Below are 18,984 nucleotides of genomic sequence, written 5' to 3'. Positions count from 1 at the left end.
ACAGAACAGAAAGTGCAAACGTTGTTACCTGGTTTCCAAATACAAGTTCTATTAAGAAAATCAAAGATCTTGGCTTCTAGATCAGGCTTGCTTTTGGGAGCATCTCTGCTGGTCACAAATCATATGTTGTCCCTGACTGCTAAATACATTTTGGCAAAAATCTGTGATGTGGGCTGGGCTATAGATGTTTCTTACTGTGCAGATAGCTGCTGTTTTCACTAGCCTTGGAAGGATGTGAACAGCTCCTGCTTCCCTCCGTGGGTAGCTCTAGCCCAATGCTGTGACACAGTGTAAAGGCTTTACTGAGAGACACTGAAGTTGAAAATTCATTTGCTTTACTTTTCCTAAAAGAAAAATTGCTGATTAAAGCCATCCAAAACTGGCCTTTGAGATACAGAAAATAAGTTTATTGTCACTGAACACTGTGAGGAGGGTTGACAGGTGCTCTGTTTGCTGGCCTCTCTAGCTAGTAGCCAAAACAAGGTTAGGTTTATACCACAAGCTGCAAGCTCTCTGTGTGTAGGAACAAACCTGAGCTTCTGGTCCTTACCTGGACTTCAGCACTGGCACAAGCATGAATCGTTTTTGCTTGTGGCACTTATGTATGAAATGTAAGAGGGATTTTGAAAGGTCTAATTATGCTTATGTGTTTGACAGACCAAGCTCAGGCTCTCATGTGTCTGGTCCAACTCAGATTCCAGCCTTTTGAATAGCTGCTGTTTCACTGCTCTGCTTAGGAAAAGGTGCATTTCTCTTCTAACTCTTGCAAAGGACTTTAGAGGTTAAGGAGCAAAGTGATATTTTATTTCAATAAATGTCAGTTGTGTGGAGTGCATTAGTACTGCATCATAAGAGGAAATCACCTTCATCTTCTGTGGCTGCAGAGATGTCATCAGTGCAGAGAAGTTCTGGCAGAGAGCAATAACAAAAACAGTGGAGTGAGATTTAGGATGAGAGGGATGTTGTGTAGCTGAGACAGCTGCAGTAGCTCATTCCAGCTTAGGTACCTTGGAACAGAGTGTTCCCCTGAGGCATCTTATAGCTTGATCCAAATCATAGACAGGCTAAAGTTATCATCAACTCAAAACAAGGGAAAGGTTCTCATTGGCATAAATGACATTTGGATCATGGATTTAGTAACCACTTAACATGGGTTGTTAAACTCTGCAGTGGAAAACAGAATGTATTTGTTTTCACTACAAACAGGGAGCAAAGCTGACATCTCCATTACACCAAGAATAAACACTTTGGGGGTTCCAATCATTCAATTTTGCTGAGAAACCCCAAGGAAGCTCTGCAAGTGGAAGAAGAAGAAGAAGTCATTTTTTGTGCTTTTGTGGTTTCTGGTAGATACAGGATTGGTGAAGTGAGCCATGATGTGTTTGCTTTCACACAGAATGCAGCAGGGATGTATTTTTCAGTATTTGGCTGACTTCTTTGGATTTCCACTTCTTAAATCACACCTACGAAATTGAAGAGTTCTTTTAAATCACTGCATCTTTTTTATAAGTACAAAATGTCTATTTTGATTAATTTGAAAAATAATAGGTCTGGAAAAGTAGGTTCTGAGAATGCCAGGAGAAAAATCTTCCATTATCTTTCTACTAATTTCAGCCAGTACAGTGATGCTAGTCTTCTTCTGAATACCTCAAGAATATCACTATAGCTATCTTCAAATGACATAGTTTACTCCTTGGTTAAAAACACACACAGGAATTTCAGACTTGCAAAATAGTACTTTTAGGAAGAAATGCCTGCTTCAGACTAGAGTAGTACAGTGGCAATGCCATCTAAACATCAGTGTCAGCCTTGCTTCAACCTGGAACTGGTTGCTGACTCTGCAAAGATATTGCCATATTTTGGCAATCACTTCACAGTCCCTTCTTAACAAATTTGGGTGGTGCATCTTTTTGTGGTAACTGGGAAGGTGCTACTTTGTTGGGTGTTTACATGTGTTAATCATAGAACAACATAGAACATGAGCCAGCAGTGTGCCCAGGTGGCCAAGAGAGCCAGTGGCATCCTGGCCTGCATCAGGAATGGTGTGGTCAGCAGGAGCAGGGAGGTCATTCTGCCCCTGTACTCTGCACTGGTTAGACCACACCTTGAGTACTGTGTTCAGTTCTGGGCCCCCCAGTTTAGGAGGGACATTGAGATGCTTGAGCGTGTCCAGAGAAGGGCGACGAGGCTGGTGAGAGGCCTTGAGCACAGCCCTATGAGGAGAGGCTGAGGGAGCTGGGATTGTTTAGCCTGGAGAAGAGGAGGCTCAGGGGTGACCTTATTGCTGTCTACAACTACCTGAAGGGTGGTTGTGGCCAGGAGGAGGTTGCTCTCTTCTCTCAGGTGGCCAGCGCCAGAACGAGAGGACACAGCCTCAGGCTGCACCAGGGGAAATTTAGGCTCGAGGTGAGGAGAAAGTTCTTCACTGAGAGAGTCATTGGGCACTGGAATGGGCTGCCCGGGGAGGTGGTGGAGTCGCCGTCCCTGGAGCTGTTCAAGGCAGGATTGGACGTGGCACTTGGTGCCATGGTCTAGCCTTGAGCTCTGTGGTAAAGGGTTGGACTTGATGATCTGTGAGGTCTCTTCCAACCTTGGTGATACTGTGATACTGTGTGATACTTCTAGGGCAACACAGCCAAGGCAGAAATGGCAGGCATGGCCCTAATACCTCTGACTTATACTTTTACAATTGTATCAGAAATTGCACTGACTTTAGCACTGTGTTTTGTGTAATTCTAATGAAAGGAATTTTCAAAGAATCAGTGTTTGAGTGCCTAGCACTTTTTCAAAATTAGACCTGTTTAATGGCCAGAAAAATCAATGAGCCATTAAAAGTGAACTCCAAAAATATCTCTCTTACATAAATCCCTACTCCCGAGGGTATAGCTGATCTGCATTTTTTTCAATGCAACAAAGCTTGTGTTTCATTCATGTCTCCTAACAATGGAATATTAATCAAGAAGATCAACAATATGCTTTCCAAATGATATTTTTGTGTACTGATGGTAAAATTCCTCCATGGTCCTTTATCCTATGGCTTTAGAAGACTCTGGATGAATTAATAGCTTTGATTTTTTTTTCACTTTGTTTCAAAGGAAATAGATATTTTAACTATCAAAGTATGTGAGAGTTCTTATCAGAGTTGATAGATGTGCTTGAAATGCACTGGGTCAAATGCACATCGAAACAGCTTTTTACTGGAGCATCTCCCCTATGGGGATTATGAGAGCTGGGGCTGTTCAGCTTGGAGAAGGGAAGACTCTGGGGAGACCTTATAACAGCCCTCCAGTACCTCAAGGGGGACTATAAGAAGGCTGGGAAGGGAATTTTTACAAGGCCTTGTAATGATAGGATGAGAGGGAATGGATTGAAGCTTGAGGAGGGAAGATTTAGACTAGATAGTAGGAAGAAATTCTTTACAGTAAGGGTGGTGAAACTCTGGAATAGGTTGCCTGGAGGTGTTCAAGGCCAGGTTGGATGAAGCCTTTAGTGGTCTGGTCGAGTGGAAGGTGTCCCTGACAGTTCCAGGAGGGTTGGAACTAGATGGCTTTAAGATCTTCTCCAACCCAACTCATTCTATGAATCTGCAAATCTGTGTAGAAAATTACAGCCATGGAGATGTAAGACCCTGACCCTACAGGAACATCAGTAGGGTCGGGCACTTCAGTCTGTTTTTCTCAGTGTTTCTGCTGATTTTGTTATGGCACTGTCACATGAAAGGTTTTTTCCCAAACTATTGCTGTTACTGGTTTCAATTATAAGTGACTGTTTCTGTCTTAACCTTTGAGATAAAGGCTGTGCATGGCTTTAATACAGATGGATTTGTCATCATTCCTGATTTCTGCTTAAGTTTCTGCTGGGAAGTTTGTGAAATGGAATTCCTGCAACCTATCAGTCACTAATGAACTGATGAATTCACAGTCTCTTGGAAGTGGCAGGGTAGGGGACATGCTTGCATTCCCTTGGTTCCTGTTGCTAGCCATATACCATGTATCATCATTATACTGGCCCAAAGCTCCTCTCTCTACTTTAACTTCCATAATCCTGGACACCATTTCTGCTCAGGAAAGATCAAATAACGTAGGTTTGCATTATTCATTCTGAAAGTCATTCTTTCTCTCTTCCCTGAAGAGGCAGGTAATGTAAGACACAATTAAGACACAGTTTAGGACAAATTAAGGTGAGGAATTCTTTCAAAAACTTAGACTCACAGCCAGAAAGGGAATTCAAGGTCAAACAAGGCTCTCCCCAGAAGGTAGAGATCCTCACTGCCTCCTTGCGGATCAGTGAAAGTGTGTCCTGCTAATGCAGGCCAATCTCAGAGCTTATCCTTTCTCTCCCAGCTGTCAGGAGTTCCTAAATATTTTCCTGAGTATTGCAGCTACAGGCATCAAGGAGAGTAGGACTGGGAATGATGCAGACTGAAGAGGTGATGCAGACTGAAGAGGTGTGCAAGAAGGTTTATGACTGTCTTTGAAGGTTTTCTCTGCTCACTCTTGTTTTCTTTTGTATCTCCCATTCGATTTGTGACTTTCACTGTTGTGCCTTTCCTTGCCAAGCTAATCCTTTTTTTTTTTTTAAACAAGAAAAAATAAGTAAACATATTTGAGTGAAAATTGAACTGATTCATTCAGCCAAAGGGAAATGGGTCATTTGGAAGGAAGGCAGGTAATTGAAAAGTTGCATTTAAGAATTTTGAGTGGAGATGCTGATCAGTCTTGGGTTTAATCCAGAAATTCATGATTTAAGGTGCATCATAGTGCAAGAGACCTAAGTTCACTTCTGTATAGGGTTAACACTCCTGGGGGAGTGACCCTGAACCTGACCCTAGGGGTCTTGGCCCCTCCTCAGGGGTGGGCCACACTCCAGGTGATGGTTAGCCCACTCCCCCCACTTCCTGTGGTATAAAAGACAGGAGTTCTCCTGTCTCTTCCTCTCTTTTCGCCCTCTTTCTCCCTACCTGCGTTCATGACCGCACACACACACTGATACTGCATACCAGCCACGAGGCAGAGACACCATCACACTACTCGGGTTGTATCCATCCCTGTTTTGTATTTTGCTGTTTTCCCTTCCTTATCCTTTGTAAACTCCCCTACCTCCAATCCCTTTTTCTAAGTTATTGTTAAACTTTTCCTTTTTAACTTCCAAATCGAGTGAGATTGATTTATTGGGGTGTCCCTACCTTTTATCTCTCTCCCTGTCTTTTGGGGAAAGGAGGGGGAGGAGGGGAGGGCACTCTATAAATTCTATAAATTGTCATTGGGTCTACCAAATTTATAAGAGTCTCTGGGAACTTGCATTTGAACCCAAGACAATTTATTTGGCGTCTCAACGTGGGGCTAGGTAGAAAGAATTCTTTCAGAGAAGATTTGGAAGTTAAAAAATGGATATTCTGAAAGTCTTAATCATTAACGCTTTTGGATGTCTGTTTTGGGGCTGGCTGTTAAAGTTTATAAGTTACCATGTCTTCTGGATTGTCATTGATATGCTCTGGGAATATTCTAAGCTTTTGCCTGCCCGAGTCTATGCCTATTTCCTGAATTCTGTTAGTAATATCACTGTGTTTAGAAATGTTTCTGGAACATGGAATCAATCTGAGTATATGCATTGGAGCACAGAAGCTCCAGATATTTTGGGGGAAAAATGGTACTGGATAGCAGTTATTTCACTGTGTGTAAATTTGGGTTTGGGAATTAATAAGATAGCGGTGAACTGGGACACGTGGAAATATCGAGTGGGCGCCGCCATTAGGGTGCTTAGGGGGAGGGGTGGTCCTCACTGCCCGAGCTGCAGTTGCGGGGGTTGGGCGACAGGGCAGACCGGGCAGACCGCCCCTAGCGCGGCTCCGCCCCGAACTCCGCCTCCGGTCCCGCCCAGGGCAGCCCCCCGGACCCTGCCCCCTCAGCCCAGCCCCCTTCACCTAGCGCCAATTACGACGCGGCCAGCAAGATCAAATCAAAACCCTCCCGCAGATACCGATCCAGGGCAAGGGACCTCTTCGGGAACCAGCACCCCCCAGCAACAGCAACCAGCTGGAAATGGACCTGATAATGGAGTGATCCTTATCAGCTCCACGCCCAGAAAGGAAATCAGGCACATAAGGCAGGAGTATGCAAGGGCAAACGGACAGTCCCTTTTAGCCTGGCTTTTGAAATGCTGGGATGCAGGAGCAGAAACAGTGGACCTAGATCACAGGGAGGCAAAGCAACTGGGATCCTTGTCGAGGGATGGAGGTGTGGATAAGGAGCTGGGAAGGCTCGATGGTACCCACTCACTTTGGGCCAGGCTTCTGATAGCTGTGAGGTACAGGTACCCGACTAAGGATGACATGATTTTCCATCCCCTTAGATGGACAGATATGGAACAGGGGATCTCATACCTGAGGCAAATGGCGGTTCAAGAGATAATTTATGGAGCCGACCAGAGGCCCTCGGACCCTGATGATGTCCGCATGAAGCCAGCACTCTTAAAGAAACTGACTCAGTGTGCTCCTTCCACATATGCCCCCACATTGGGAGCACTGCTGCTGGGCAGAGACCCCAACAACCTTCCCACAATCAGGGAGTTTGTGAATGACCTAAGACAGTTTGAAGACAGTTTGTCGAGGAAAACCTTAATTGCCACTGTAGAGACCCTCACCCAAGAAATGAACGAGCTGAAAGCCTCTTTCTCTGAAATGCAGAAGGCAGAGGATGACTGCTCTTCACCTTCAGAATGGGTGCAAGTCTCAGCTGTAAGGAACACACGCCGCCGTGCTCCTCCTCCTCCCCGCAGGAGACCAGCCCAGAGCAGACAGGGTACACACAGGGGGTCACTCTGGAGAACACTGTGTGACCATGGGGAAAACATGGATAGATGGCATGGCCAGCCCACCTCAGCTCTATCGGCCAGGGTAAGGGAACTGCAGGGGACAAACACAGGGAATAACTCCTCCAGAAGAGGGGTTGCCCCAGTGTCCCGCAGGCAGCGCTCTCGCTCAAGGGGTGGTGAAGCCAGTAACTCAGGTCCATGTGCCTCATGCAGTCACACTGCTCAGAATTAGAGGTGCCCTGTCTCCAGCCAGGCGGAGGCCAGGGATAACAGAGTATATTGGGACGTGTTTGTGAAATGGCCTGGCACTTCTGAAGCCGAGAAGTACAGAGCGTTGGTAGACACCGGTGCCCAATGCACTCTGATCCCCTCCAGCCACAGGGGGACAGATACTGTTACAATTGCAGGAGTCACAGGGGGGTCTCGGGAGTTGACTGTGCTGCAGGCTGAGATAAGCCTCACCGGGAATGTGTGGGAGAAGCACTCCATAGTAACTGGCCCTGATGCACCTTGCATCCTGGGGATTGACTTTCTCCGGGAAGGGTACTTTAAAGATCCGAAGGGGAACAAGTGGGCATTTGGCATAGCAGCTGTAGAGACTGCAGACAAAGAGCAGCTGTCTATCATGCCTGGCTTGTCAGATGACCCTTCCGTGGTTGGTACCCACAAGGTGGAAGATGTCAAGTTACCTATTGCTTCTTGTGTAGTTCATCGCAGGCAATACCGCACCAACAGAGACTCCCTGCTACCCATACAGCAGCTGATTCGCCGCCTGGAGCAGCAGCTTGTCATCAGCAAGAGCCACTCGCCCTTCAACAGCCCGATATGGCCAGTGCGAAAGGAGACAGGGGAGTGGAGACTCACAGTGGATTTCCGAGGCCTGAATGAAGTGACTCCTCCAATCAGCGCAGCCGTGCCTGACATGTTGGAGCTGCAGTATGAACTGGAAACAAAGGAGGCCAAATGGTATGCCACAATTGACATTGCTAATGCTTTCTTCTCCATCCCCATTGCAGAAGAATGTAGGCCGCAGTTTGCCTTCACCTGGAGAGGAGTCCAGTACCACTGGAACAGACTGCCTCAAGGGTGGAAGCACAGCCCTACAATCTGCCATGGCATCATCCAGACTGCACTGGAGAAGGGTGGAGCTCCGGAACATCTGCAGTACATCGATGACATCATTGTATGGGGTGAGACAGCAGAGGAGGTCTTCCAGAAGGGTGAGAAGATCATTAATATCCTGTTGGATGCAGGTTTTGCCATTAAGAGAAGCAAAGTGAAAGGGCCTGCCAGAGAGATCCAGTTCCTGGGAGTTCGATGGCAGGATGGCCGACGCCACATCCCTATGGATGTGGTGAATAAAGTGGCCACTATGGTGGAACCCACTAACCGGAAGGAGACACAATCCTTCCTGGGGTTTGTGGGCTTTTGGAAGATGCACATTCCCGGGTACAGTCAAATTGTGAAACCCCTCTTTGACGTTACAAGAAAGAGGAATAACTTTGAGTGGGGACCTGAGCAGCAGGTGGCATTTGACCAGATCAAACGAGAGGTGGTCCATGCCATGGCCTTGGGACCAGTTCGAACCGGCCCAGAGATTAAGAACATTCTCTACACAGCAGCCGGTGAGAATGGTCCTAGCTGGAGCCTATGGCAGAAAGCTCCTGATGAGACAAGAGGCCGCCCACTCGGGTTCTGGAGCAAGGCGTACAAAGGCTCAGAGACCAAGTATACCCCCACAGAGAAAGAAATCCTAGCTGCCTATGAGGGAGTTAGAGCTGCCTCTGAGGTGATTGGGACGGAGTCACCACTCCTTTTAGCTCCAAGGCTTCCGGTCCTGACTTGGATGTTTAAAGGGAAGGGTTCGACTCCGCACCATGCCACAGATGCCACTTGGAGTAAGTGGATGGCTCTGATAACTCAGAGGGCTAGGATGGGGACTCTCGAACGTCCAGGCATTGTGGAGGTCATCACCAACTGGCCAGAGGGCACTGACTTTGGAAAGCCAGCAGAAGAGAAGACAGTGACCCGTGCCGAGGAAGCCCCCCCATACAGTGACCTTCCTGAGGAGGAAAAGGCATATGCTCTCTTCACAGATGGATCCTGCCGCCTGGTAGGCAGCAAGCGAAGATGGAAGGCTGCCGTCTGGAACCCTACACGCAGGGTTGCAGAGGCAAGAGATGGAGAAGGCGAATCCAGCCAGTATGCTGAGGTGAAAGCCATCCAGCTGGCCCTGGACATTGCAGAACGAGAGCAGTGGCCAATGCTATACATCTACACTGACTCATGGATGGTAGCAAATGCCTTATGGGGGTGGCTGAAGGAGTGGAAGAGAAATGATTGGCAGAGAAAAGGGAAGCCTATTTGGGCTGCTGATCTCTGGCAAGACATTTCTGCACGCCTGGACAAACTGCCAGTTAAAATCCGCCACATCAGTGCTCACATCCCAAAGAGCAGAGCCACTGAAGAGCAGCAGCATAACCACCAAGCTGACCAGGCTGCCCACATCTGCCAGATTGACCTGGACTGGAAGCACAAAGGTGAACTGTTCTTAGCTCGGTGGGCACATGACTCTTCTGGTCACCAAGGAAGAGATGCCACATACCAATGGGCCCGAGACAGGTCCGTGGACATATCCATGGAGGCCATAACTCAGGTTATCCATGAATGTGACATCTGTGCCACCATAAAGCAAGCCAAGCGCATGAAGCCTTTGTGGTACGGGGGAAGGTGGTCAAAGTACAGGTATGGGGAGGCCTGGCAGATTGATTACATCACTCTGCCTCGGTCTCGTAGTGGCAAGCAGTATGTGTTAACCATGGTGGAGGGAAGCACGGGGTGGCTGGAAACCTACCCAGTACCTCATGCTACTGCCCGTAACACCATTCTGGGTCTGCAGAGCCACATCCTGTGGAGACACGGAACCCCAGAGAGAATTGAGTCAGACAATGGGACCCATTTCAAGAACCACCTTGTAAGCAACTGGGCAAAAGAGCATGGGATAGAATGGGTTTATCACATCCCATACTACCCACAGGCTGCAGGAAAGATTGAGCGACACAATGGTCTGCTGAAAACCACCCTGAAGGCTATGGGAGGTGGAACTCTCAGAAACTGGGAGAAGCACCTTGCAGAAGCCACTTGGCTGGTGAACAGCAGGGGATCAGTTAACAGAGCTGGTCCTGCTCAGTCTGCCCTACTGCCCATAGTTGAGGGAGATGGAGTTCCTGTAGTCTGTGAAAGGAATCTACTGGGAAAGACTGTGTGGGTTGCTCCTGCCTCTGGTGGGGGAAAACCTATCAAAGGGGTGGTATCTGCAGAGGGTCCTGGTCACACATACTGGGTGATGATGGAAACTGGTGTTATCGAGTGTGTCCCTCAGAGAAACCTCTCTTTAGCTGAAAAGGTTTTGAAATCTCAGAGTTGATTCCATGTGTTCCAGATATTTCAGGTTATCTTGTATTATAGTTGTATAATAGTTGTATCATAGTTGTGCAATACTTGTATCATAGTTGTGCAATACTTGTATTATAGTTCATAAGGGGTTACAAGTTGTTTTTTGTAGTTATACCCTCACCACTACACGGCGTCCAACAGAACCTACATGACAGCAGCAGCTATCCAGAGTCCTACAGCATCGCATCACACCACGGCGTCCAACCAGAACCCTGCATCTGATTCGTCACTGATGCCCTGCAGTGAGAGACTGTTCCTGATTTCCCTCCAGAGGATGTCTACAGCCATCTCATCTACACCTGTTCCCCTGATGCCAGACATGAAGAGACTGTTCCTGATGTTTTCTTCGCAGAGGGAAAAGACTCTTTTCCTGAGTACCAACAAGAACTGTTCCTGATTCACTGACTTTTCTTCCGTTCCTGCCCTGCTCACATCTCAGCAACCTGCACCGGACCAGAGGAACACATCGCCTTGGGATACAGCCGGGGACCAAGAAGGACTTCACGAACTCTTAACCCATGGACACTTTTCCCATCTTTGGAGAAGAAGACTGTTCTTAGGAAGGTGGAAGTGGTCTAACCAAGGGGTGGAATGTATAGGGTTAACACTCCTGGGGGAGTGACCCTGAACCTGACCCTAGGGGTCTTGGCCCCTCCTCAGGGGTGGGCCACACTCCAGGTGATGGTTAGCCCACTCCCCCCACTTCCTGTGGTATAAAAGACAGGAGTTCTCCTGTCTCTTCCTCTCTTTTCGCCCTCTTTCTCCCTACCTGCGTTCATGACCGCACACACACACTGATACTGCATACCAGCCACGAGGCAGAGACACCATCACACTACTCGGGTTGTATCCATCCCTGTTTTGTATTTTGCTGTTTTCCCTTCCTTATCCTTTGTAAACTCCCCTACCTCCAATCCCTTTTTCTAAGTTATTGTTAAACTTTTCCTTTTTAACTTCCAAATCGAGTGAGATTGATTTATTGGGGTGTCCCTACCTTTTATCTCTCTCCCTGTCTTTTGGGGAAAGGAGGGGGAGGAGGGGAGGGCACTCTATAAATTCTATAAATTGTCATTGGGTCTACCAAATTTATAAGAGTCTCTGGGAACTTGCATTTGAACCCAAGACAACTTCTGTCACCCACCTATGAGAATTTGAAGCCATATCTCTAACTTTCTAAAGGAGATCCTGACCTGAAACCAGCTTCTAGAGAGCCCTAAAGGAAGAGGGATTGTCCTTCTCTCAGACCAGTTTAATGTTGTATAAATAGGCATCTGCTATCAAGGCTCAGATACTAGAGATAACTTGGGTATATCCTAATTGAGCTGATCATTATGATGGAGAAAATCTCATTTCAGCCTCAATAATTATTCAACTATTTCATATAGAACAGTTAGATCAGGAGGGGTTGAAGGAATCATGTCTCCACCATCAGTAACCATCTACTGCAGCCTCCTTAGCAAAGATCAGCATCATCCAGGAGAGAGCCTGATCTTTACCCCATAGGCCTGGGTTTGAATTATCCAGCAGCAGCTACGTGTGACAGCCACAGATGAGCTAGCTGTGTTCCAGGCACACAGTGAAACCCCATGACAGGAGCTTGCTTCAGTGCATGTAGATTATGTACCAGAAGAGAGAGGCTGAGTAGCCTCTTTCTGTGTTGCATCTAGTACATAGTCTGCATCTGGTGAGGTTCACTTGTGCCTTATGTTTGTCCTTGGTTCTGAATGTTTTCTGTCAATTGCTTTTGACCCCAAATATGAGTCCTCCACAAGATGGGTGTGAAGTTAGCTATTAACTATGCATATGTCTCTTCTCTCTTTATGGAGAACCTACAGAAAGACAAGTACAAATAGATGAAATGGAGAGGGCTACATTTGAACTTTTGTCCTTTCCTAAATGCTGTCCATGTGCTTGGGTTACAAAAGACTCAGAGAGGACAGACCTTAAGAGATTTTGTGCCAGAATCTGACTGCTGAATTATCTTCATTGTGCCTCTCACCTGTCACTGAACTGTGGTCAAATAAATCACATTTTAGCAGTGGGAATGGGAAGTTGCTGATTTGCTTTCCTTTGTTCCTTTTATTTCCATTCACAGGGAAGGCTGCTTCTCTCCCATCAGCCCAGAGGCATGTCCCCTTGTGCAGTCTTTCATGTGCCACAACCGAACATTCATCCTGGACGGGCATGTGCAGCTGAAGACAGGTCTGCAGACCCAGGAGCGACACCTTTTCCTTTTCACAGACCTTCTGGTTGTTGCCAAGTCCAAGTGAGTATCACATGTCAGGCACTCTTCCTACAAGGCAGCCCTTTTTCTTGGCAGAGCATAGCACGGATTTCCATCATGTTTTTTTTTAGTAGCAAATTTTCCCTAAATCATAAGGAAGCTTTTTATTTGACCAATGGAAATCAGGTACTTGACTTCTCCAGGCACCTTTGAAAACTCCATAGCCATAGAGGAATTGCAGGACACAATACCTTAGAGAAGTATCAGATGTTCTCTTGGATGTATTGGTTGTATTGTATCATCTTCTCTGCTTTGGGAGCACAGTGTCATAGAAAAGACTCATGGTGCTTAACTATATCTGTCACTCTGCCTTCAACTGACTGTAGTGTTTTAGAAAGTTCATCTTCAGATCTGTGGGGTGTGCATAGCACCAGTGGCTGTGTGGCAGAGGAGTTAGGGATCTTAGTGCTTACCTGGATGCTGCTTTGATTCACAGCAGTGACAAGCAGCTGTATAAAAATGGAGGTTGCAGGAGTTATTGCGGTGTCCATGTCCGTAGGTTGTGCTGTGCCAAGAGGAGCATGGGGAAGGAGAAGGCAACAAGAAAGAGGAAGGGGAAGAAGAAGGGGAAAGAAAGCAATGCTGAGCAGTTTGAGTAGTGCTCATGTGTAATCAGGCTTGCTGCTGAGCTCTGATTGTTCACTCTACCATTCACAATTAAATCAGATTTACAGGCTCTGTCTAGCATGCCAGCTGCATGCAGCATTTGTGGTCTATGGCAATTTTAGAGGGTGCTTTCACTTGTTGTTATGGGTTGTGGGAAGTAATAATTAAAAAAATCTTGATGCAGCTTCATTCTCTGCTAGGCAGTGTGTTTGTGGTTTCACAGGTGGTAAGTCTTGATGTGAATCCTAGGCTTTTGCAATGTGTCTTTTTGCTTAAGCAATTGTTTCAGAGGCTTCTGAGAAAAGCCAGACTAAATCTGTGTTTTCTGTAGAAATCTGAGCTGTGTCCATTTGAATCACACACAGTAAGCATAACTCCCCTCCGGCTGAACTCCCTTACTTGATTTGGTGTGACAACACAGAGGATATTTTACCCATAATGTATTCCACTATGGGTGGGTGGTGAACATAAAAATATTGAGGGGATAGATGGCTGTTCTGCTAGCAGTAGCAGTAAAAGCATTGCTACTGTGTTTATTTATGCTTGTGCCTTGCTATAGCATGGTATTCACCTCACCTAATTTATGCTTTGAAATGTTAAATATGTTAAATATTTGCAACTTACCTAGAGCCAGACAAGGGAGAAAGGGTGCAGGAGTGGCCCTATATATCGGGGAGGCTCTGGGCATCATGGAAGTAGAGATTAAAGATGATCAGGTTGAGTGCCTATGGGTAAGAATTAGGAGGAAGGCCAACAAGGCTGACGCCCTGGTTGGCATCTGTGATAGACCACCCACTCAGGAAGAAGAGTTTGATTTATTATTCTTTAAGCAGCTGGAGGCTGCCTGAAGATCACCTGCCCTTGTTCTTGTGGGCGGAGGAAAAGATCTGTCTGGAAAAGACAGATCTATCAGCCTGACCTCAGTGCCAGGCAAGGTCATGGAACAGATCATCTTGAGTGCCAACACAAAGCACCTACAGGATGGCCAAGGGATCAGGCCCAGCCAGCATGGGTTTAGGAAGGGCAGGTCCTGCCTGACCAACCTGATCTCCTGTTATGATCAGGTTACCTGCCTGGTGAGTGTGGGGAAGGCTGTGGATGTAGTCTGCCTGGACTTCAGCAAGGCCTCTGACACCATCTGCTGCAGCCCATGACTTGGACAGATTCACTCTGAAGTGGGTCAAGAACTGGCTGTAGAGCTGGGCCCAGAGAGTGGTGGTGAATGGTGCCACATCCAGTTGGCAGCCACTAGTGGTGTTCCCCAAGGATCAGTGCTGGGCCCAGTCCTGTTCAGTATCTGTACTGGTGATCTGGACCAGGGCATTGAGTCCAGAATCAGTAAGTTTGCAGATGACACCAAGCTAGGAGCAGGTGCCAATCTGTTGGAGGGTAGGAGAGCCCTGCAGAGGGACCTTGACAACCTGGTTGATTCTATGATTCTATGATGATTTCTGTTGTCCTCTAAAAGTCTCCGAGGGAAAACTGAAGCAAACTCACCTGACACTGAAAGAGAGTCAAAAGTGGTTGAGACAAATTGTGCTGTGTGGGATCTCTCACTCTGTCAACTGGCTATTCAGCTAGCTTAGCTCTGAAACTGTAGAAGACTGAATTTGAGAGAGAGGTATCTCTCCATCCATGGTTAACATGCTGAGCAGAGACAATGTCAGAACCCATAGCCGAGCTGCACATTACTGCAGGTTTGGCTGGGTCCCAGTGGGTCTGTTTGGATAGTAAAGCATGACACAGTGTAACCACTCCAAAATCTGGTCCCCAGGTAGCATTAACGATTCTTACAGCATTTGATTTAATGCAGTGAAGAGTCTGCAGTGTTTCAAGAAGGTGGAAGAGAACAGATTGTGCTTCTGCATGTGAAAGAAGAGGGAAGGGGGGCGAAGTCTTTGATAGAAATGGTAAAAATAGTATTTTGAGTGATATTACTTCATGTATTTTAAACAACTAATTGGAATGTTCTCTCTGCAGCTGCCCTGCCAGCAATTAAAGCATCAGAGCTGTCACTAATGAATACTACTTAAAAATCACCATATTTAAAGCTATCTCACATTAAAATACTCTTACTGATTCCTAGAAGGAAAATGTGAGCAAAGTGTGTTACTATGTGGCCCTGAGTGTTGATTGTTGCTGACTTTTTAATAGCTGATGCAAAAGCAAGGCAGCAGATGAGCAATACAGAATTAATGATACAGTTGAATCTGACTTAACTTTAGAATTATTCCCTATAAAGGTGCTAAAATTTCGTAATACTCTTTTGCATTGAGTAGGTTTTCAGCTTGAGGCATGTGAACACCTAAGTTACCTTGGGTAAGCTTAACACTACTGCTGTCAGCTCAGCTGCATGTGGACAGTCACTGCAAAGAGATCTCAAGCATAGACTTCATATGAGAAGCAAAGGGGTACAAGAGAGCAGCAAGTATCATGTGTCCTCTGAGCTTGCTAGGTAAGCCCTGGTACAACACTGAGTTCCTGCTCAAAGGTACAGGCATCCTGGCCTCTATCTGCAGTGGTGTGACAGCTGGACCAGGGGAGTCATTCTGCCCTTGTACTGAGCACTGGTTAGGCCACGCCTTGAGTGCTGTGTCCAGTTATGAGCCCCCGGCCCCTCTTAACCTTACCCCAGTTCTCAGGAAGAAGAGAGGTGCAGCCAAGAGGTTAGGGAGCAAGGTTAGTAGGAGCAAGGTTAATGAGATGTGACCAGGTCTGAAGGCAAAGGCAGAAGGAAAGACAAAATGGAGAAAAAGTCTTTCTTCTTCCCAGAGTTCTCAGCGTAACTGTGAGAGAAGTTGACATCAATTGTTTTCATTTCACTGCCTGTTATCTAGTTCTTTTACCAAAACATTCTATTGTGCTTCAAACTAGCACACCCTTAATGTAAGAAAGATGTTGAGGTGCTTGAACGTGTCCAGAGAAGGGCAACAAGACTGGTGAGGGGGCTGGAGCACAAGCCCCATGAGAAGAGGCTGAGGGAGCTGGGGTTGTGCAGTCTGGAGAAGAGGAGGCTCAAGGGAGACCTCATTGCCATCTCTACTTAAAAGGAGGTTGTAGCCAGGTGGGGCTTGGTCTCTTCTCCAGGGCAATTGGTGACAGAACAAGAGGACACAGTCTCAAGCTGCACCGGGGCAGGTTTAGGCTGGGCATTAGGAAGAAGTTCTTCACAGAAGGAGTGATTGGCCATTGGAATGGGCTGTCTGGCGAGGTGGTGGAGTCACCGTCCCTGAAGGTGTTTAAAAGGAGACTGGATGAGGCACTTAGTGCCATGGCTTAATTGATTAGAAGGGTTAGGTGATAGGTTGGACTCGATGATCTCAAAGGTCTTTTCCAACCTGGTTAATTCTGTGATTCTGTGAGTTAGCATTGCTCCCACGGCCGTTTGCGTGGGATAAGTTCTCTCTACAACTGCTCATTATAAATGCCTTTGGACTAGGTGCCTCTAGGTTTGTTTTCTGCTACTTTCTAATAAGTTTTGAAATGTAGACTTAACGTTTCAGGTTGTGCATTGGACGAGTTTATAAAGAATAGTACTCACAGGCTGTGCTTCTCTCTCTGCTGCCCTGTCCATTACAGCCTTCATGTCAGGACTAAATCATAAATGAATTAATTGAAAGAGGTTTTCTCTCTCAACCAATACTAAATATTGAAAATGTTATACTGTTTCCTGCATATTGGTTAGATTTCTTACAGAAAGTATGTGTTGTTATTTGACATAGTAAATATCTCTAGGGTCAATATTTTTCACATGAGTTTTTGTGTGGGGAGCGCACAGAAATACTTCCTCCTTCTCCTTTGTAACATGTACATGCTGTGATGGTTTGGGTGCTCCCTGCCCCCCCACACTTTAGGAATCACCCAGACTAGAATCAGTCGGCTCTGGGAATATAAATGAAGCTTGTATTTACAGCTGGCACAATATACAAGCAGCTATTTACAGTATATACAGTTATAGACAGAAATATACAAGGTAAAAGGTGATACAGAAACACAACTCCCCTCTCAGAAACCTGAGTCCCCAGGAGGGGCTCTCAACCACCCCTGCACCTTCCCCATGCCCCTTTCAACCTGACCCCAGTCCCAAGGAAGAATGGAGGTTCGGCCAAGAGATTAAGAAGCAAAGGTGAGTGGAAGGTGTGTTAGAGAGATGCAGCTCAGTCAGCAGCCCAAGCGAGAGAGAAAATGGTGAGAGTGCTATCTAATGTTTTCATTTCTTGTTCAGCAAGACTGTGAGCGAAGTAGACATCACCATTGTTTTCCTTTCACAGCCTGTAATCTAGTTCTTCTCACCAAAACATTCTAGCTTAGTCATCAGGGATATATTAATTTCTAGAGGTAATGCTCTGGCACTTAAACAGAAGACCTATAATTCACAAACCCATGAATTGCATAAAGGACATGGCAGATAAAGACAGAATTATACTTCAGGCTCTTTGGGTGTTAATGAAGGCTACTGTTTCAGTGCCTCTGGAAACCAGGCCACTTGAATACTGGTAATAGCTGAGAGCTGTGACTAGGCATGGGAAATGGGGTAAGAATATACATCAAGCATTACTGGAGAACATCTTTGTGCTTCTGCCAACACCCTGCTGACACCTGCTACTGGCGCTGTACATGTCTGGCTTTATGAACTGTGAATGTTAGAAGAGTGAAACAGCATGTAGAGATTTCACAGTACTGGCTAGTAGGGAAAAAGAAATTGAGGAGAAAGGGAAGCTCAACAGGTTGATTTGATGGAGTCAAACCAGGCATATATTTATTAGCATCTACATTACAATTCACAGCTTTATGTTTTGGTAAATCCACTTTTTCACAGTTCATTCTGTACCCAGTTTGTTACAGTTATTTATGTATCATTGACAGATCTTACTTGTGGCATCATAAACTCATTTGTTGATGAGCATATTCAAACATTCTCCTGTACTTCATTTTTCTCTTAGATGAGTTAGCAAAACAACATAGACCAAAGAGGTGAATTGTACAGCTGACCAGGAAACACAATAGCTTAGTTTAGCTGGCCATGGTGGTTAGCTTTTAGTTTAAAAAATATGCAAACTTGAGATGGTATTTTACAGTATTTTATGTCAATCTAATTGAAGTGCACCTTTCTGCCAGGTGCAACATGGACTGATGGCCACCATGCTGATAAATACTGCTGGGTTATTAGTAGTGCACTACCCCACTACAGCTCTTAGCACAGTGTCAGATGGAAACTTCATGATAGTCACAGTGCTGCAAGTTCATCTCTGTCCTCTTGAAAGCTGAAAGGTTCAAGTACTTTCATGTCACTAGTGGTGTTCCCCAAGGATCAGTACTGGGCCCAGTCCTGTTCAATATCTTTACTGATGATCTCGACGAGGGGATTGAGTCCAGCATCAGTAAGTTTGCAGATGACACCAAGCTAGGAGCAGGTGTTGATCTGTTGGAAGGTAGGAGAGCCCTGCAGAGGGACCTGGACAGGCTGGATGGGTGGGCAGAGGCCAATGGGATGAGATTTAACAAGGCCAAGTGCAGGGTTCTGCACTTTGGCCACAACAACCCCAAGCAGCGCTACAGGCTGGGGACAGAGTGGCTGGAAAGCAGCCAGGAGGAAAGGGACCTGGAGGTACCGGGAGATAGTAGGCTGAAGACGAGCCAGCAGTGTGCCCAGGTGGCCAAGAGAGCCAATGGCATCCTGGCCTGCATCAGGAACAGTGTGGCCAGCAGGACAAGGGAGGTTATTCTTCCCCTGTACTCAGCACTGGTCAGGCCACACCTTGAGTACTGTGTCCAGTTCTGGGCCCCTCAATTCAAGAGAGATGTTGAGGTGCTGGAACGTGTCC

General features: G+C 46.4%; 1 protein-coding gene across 4 annotated transcripts in view; it reads left to right on the top strand.

Moving 5' to 3' along the window:
* The window catches only part of ARHGAP20 (Rho GTPase activating protein 20), a 77,861-nt gene that overhangs the window by 27,177 nt on the left and 31,700 nt on the right, over positions 1–18,984 (top strand). For all 4 annotated transcript variants that reach the window (XM_064171328.1, XM_064171318.1, XM_064171337.1 and 1 more), the window contains one exon: positions 12,365–12,535. In XM_064171328.1, the coding sequence (XP_064027398.1) occupies positions 12,365–12,535 (171 nt within the window). The remainder of the gene's footprint in view (positions 1–12,364; positions 12,536–18,984) is intronic.

The sequence above is a fragment of the Pogoniulus pusillus genome, chromosome 3 (genome assembly GCF_015220805.1).
Source record: "Pogoniulus pusillus isolate bPogPus1 chromosome 3, bPogPus1.pri, whole genome shotgun sequence".
Lineage (NCBI taxonomy): Eukaryota > Metazoa > Chordata > Aves > Piciformes > Lybiidae > Pogoniulus > Pogoniulus pusillus.
Note: the sequence above shows the minus strand (reverse complement) of the source record. Positions and strands in the feature narration are given on the sequence as shown.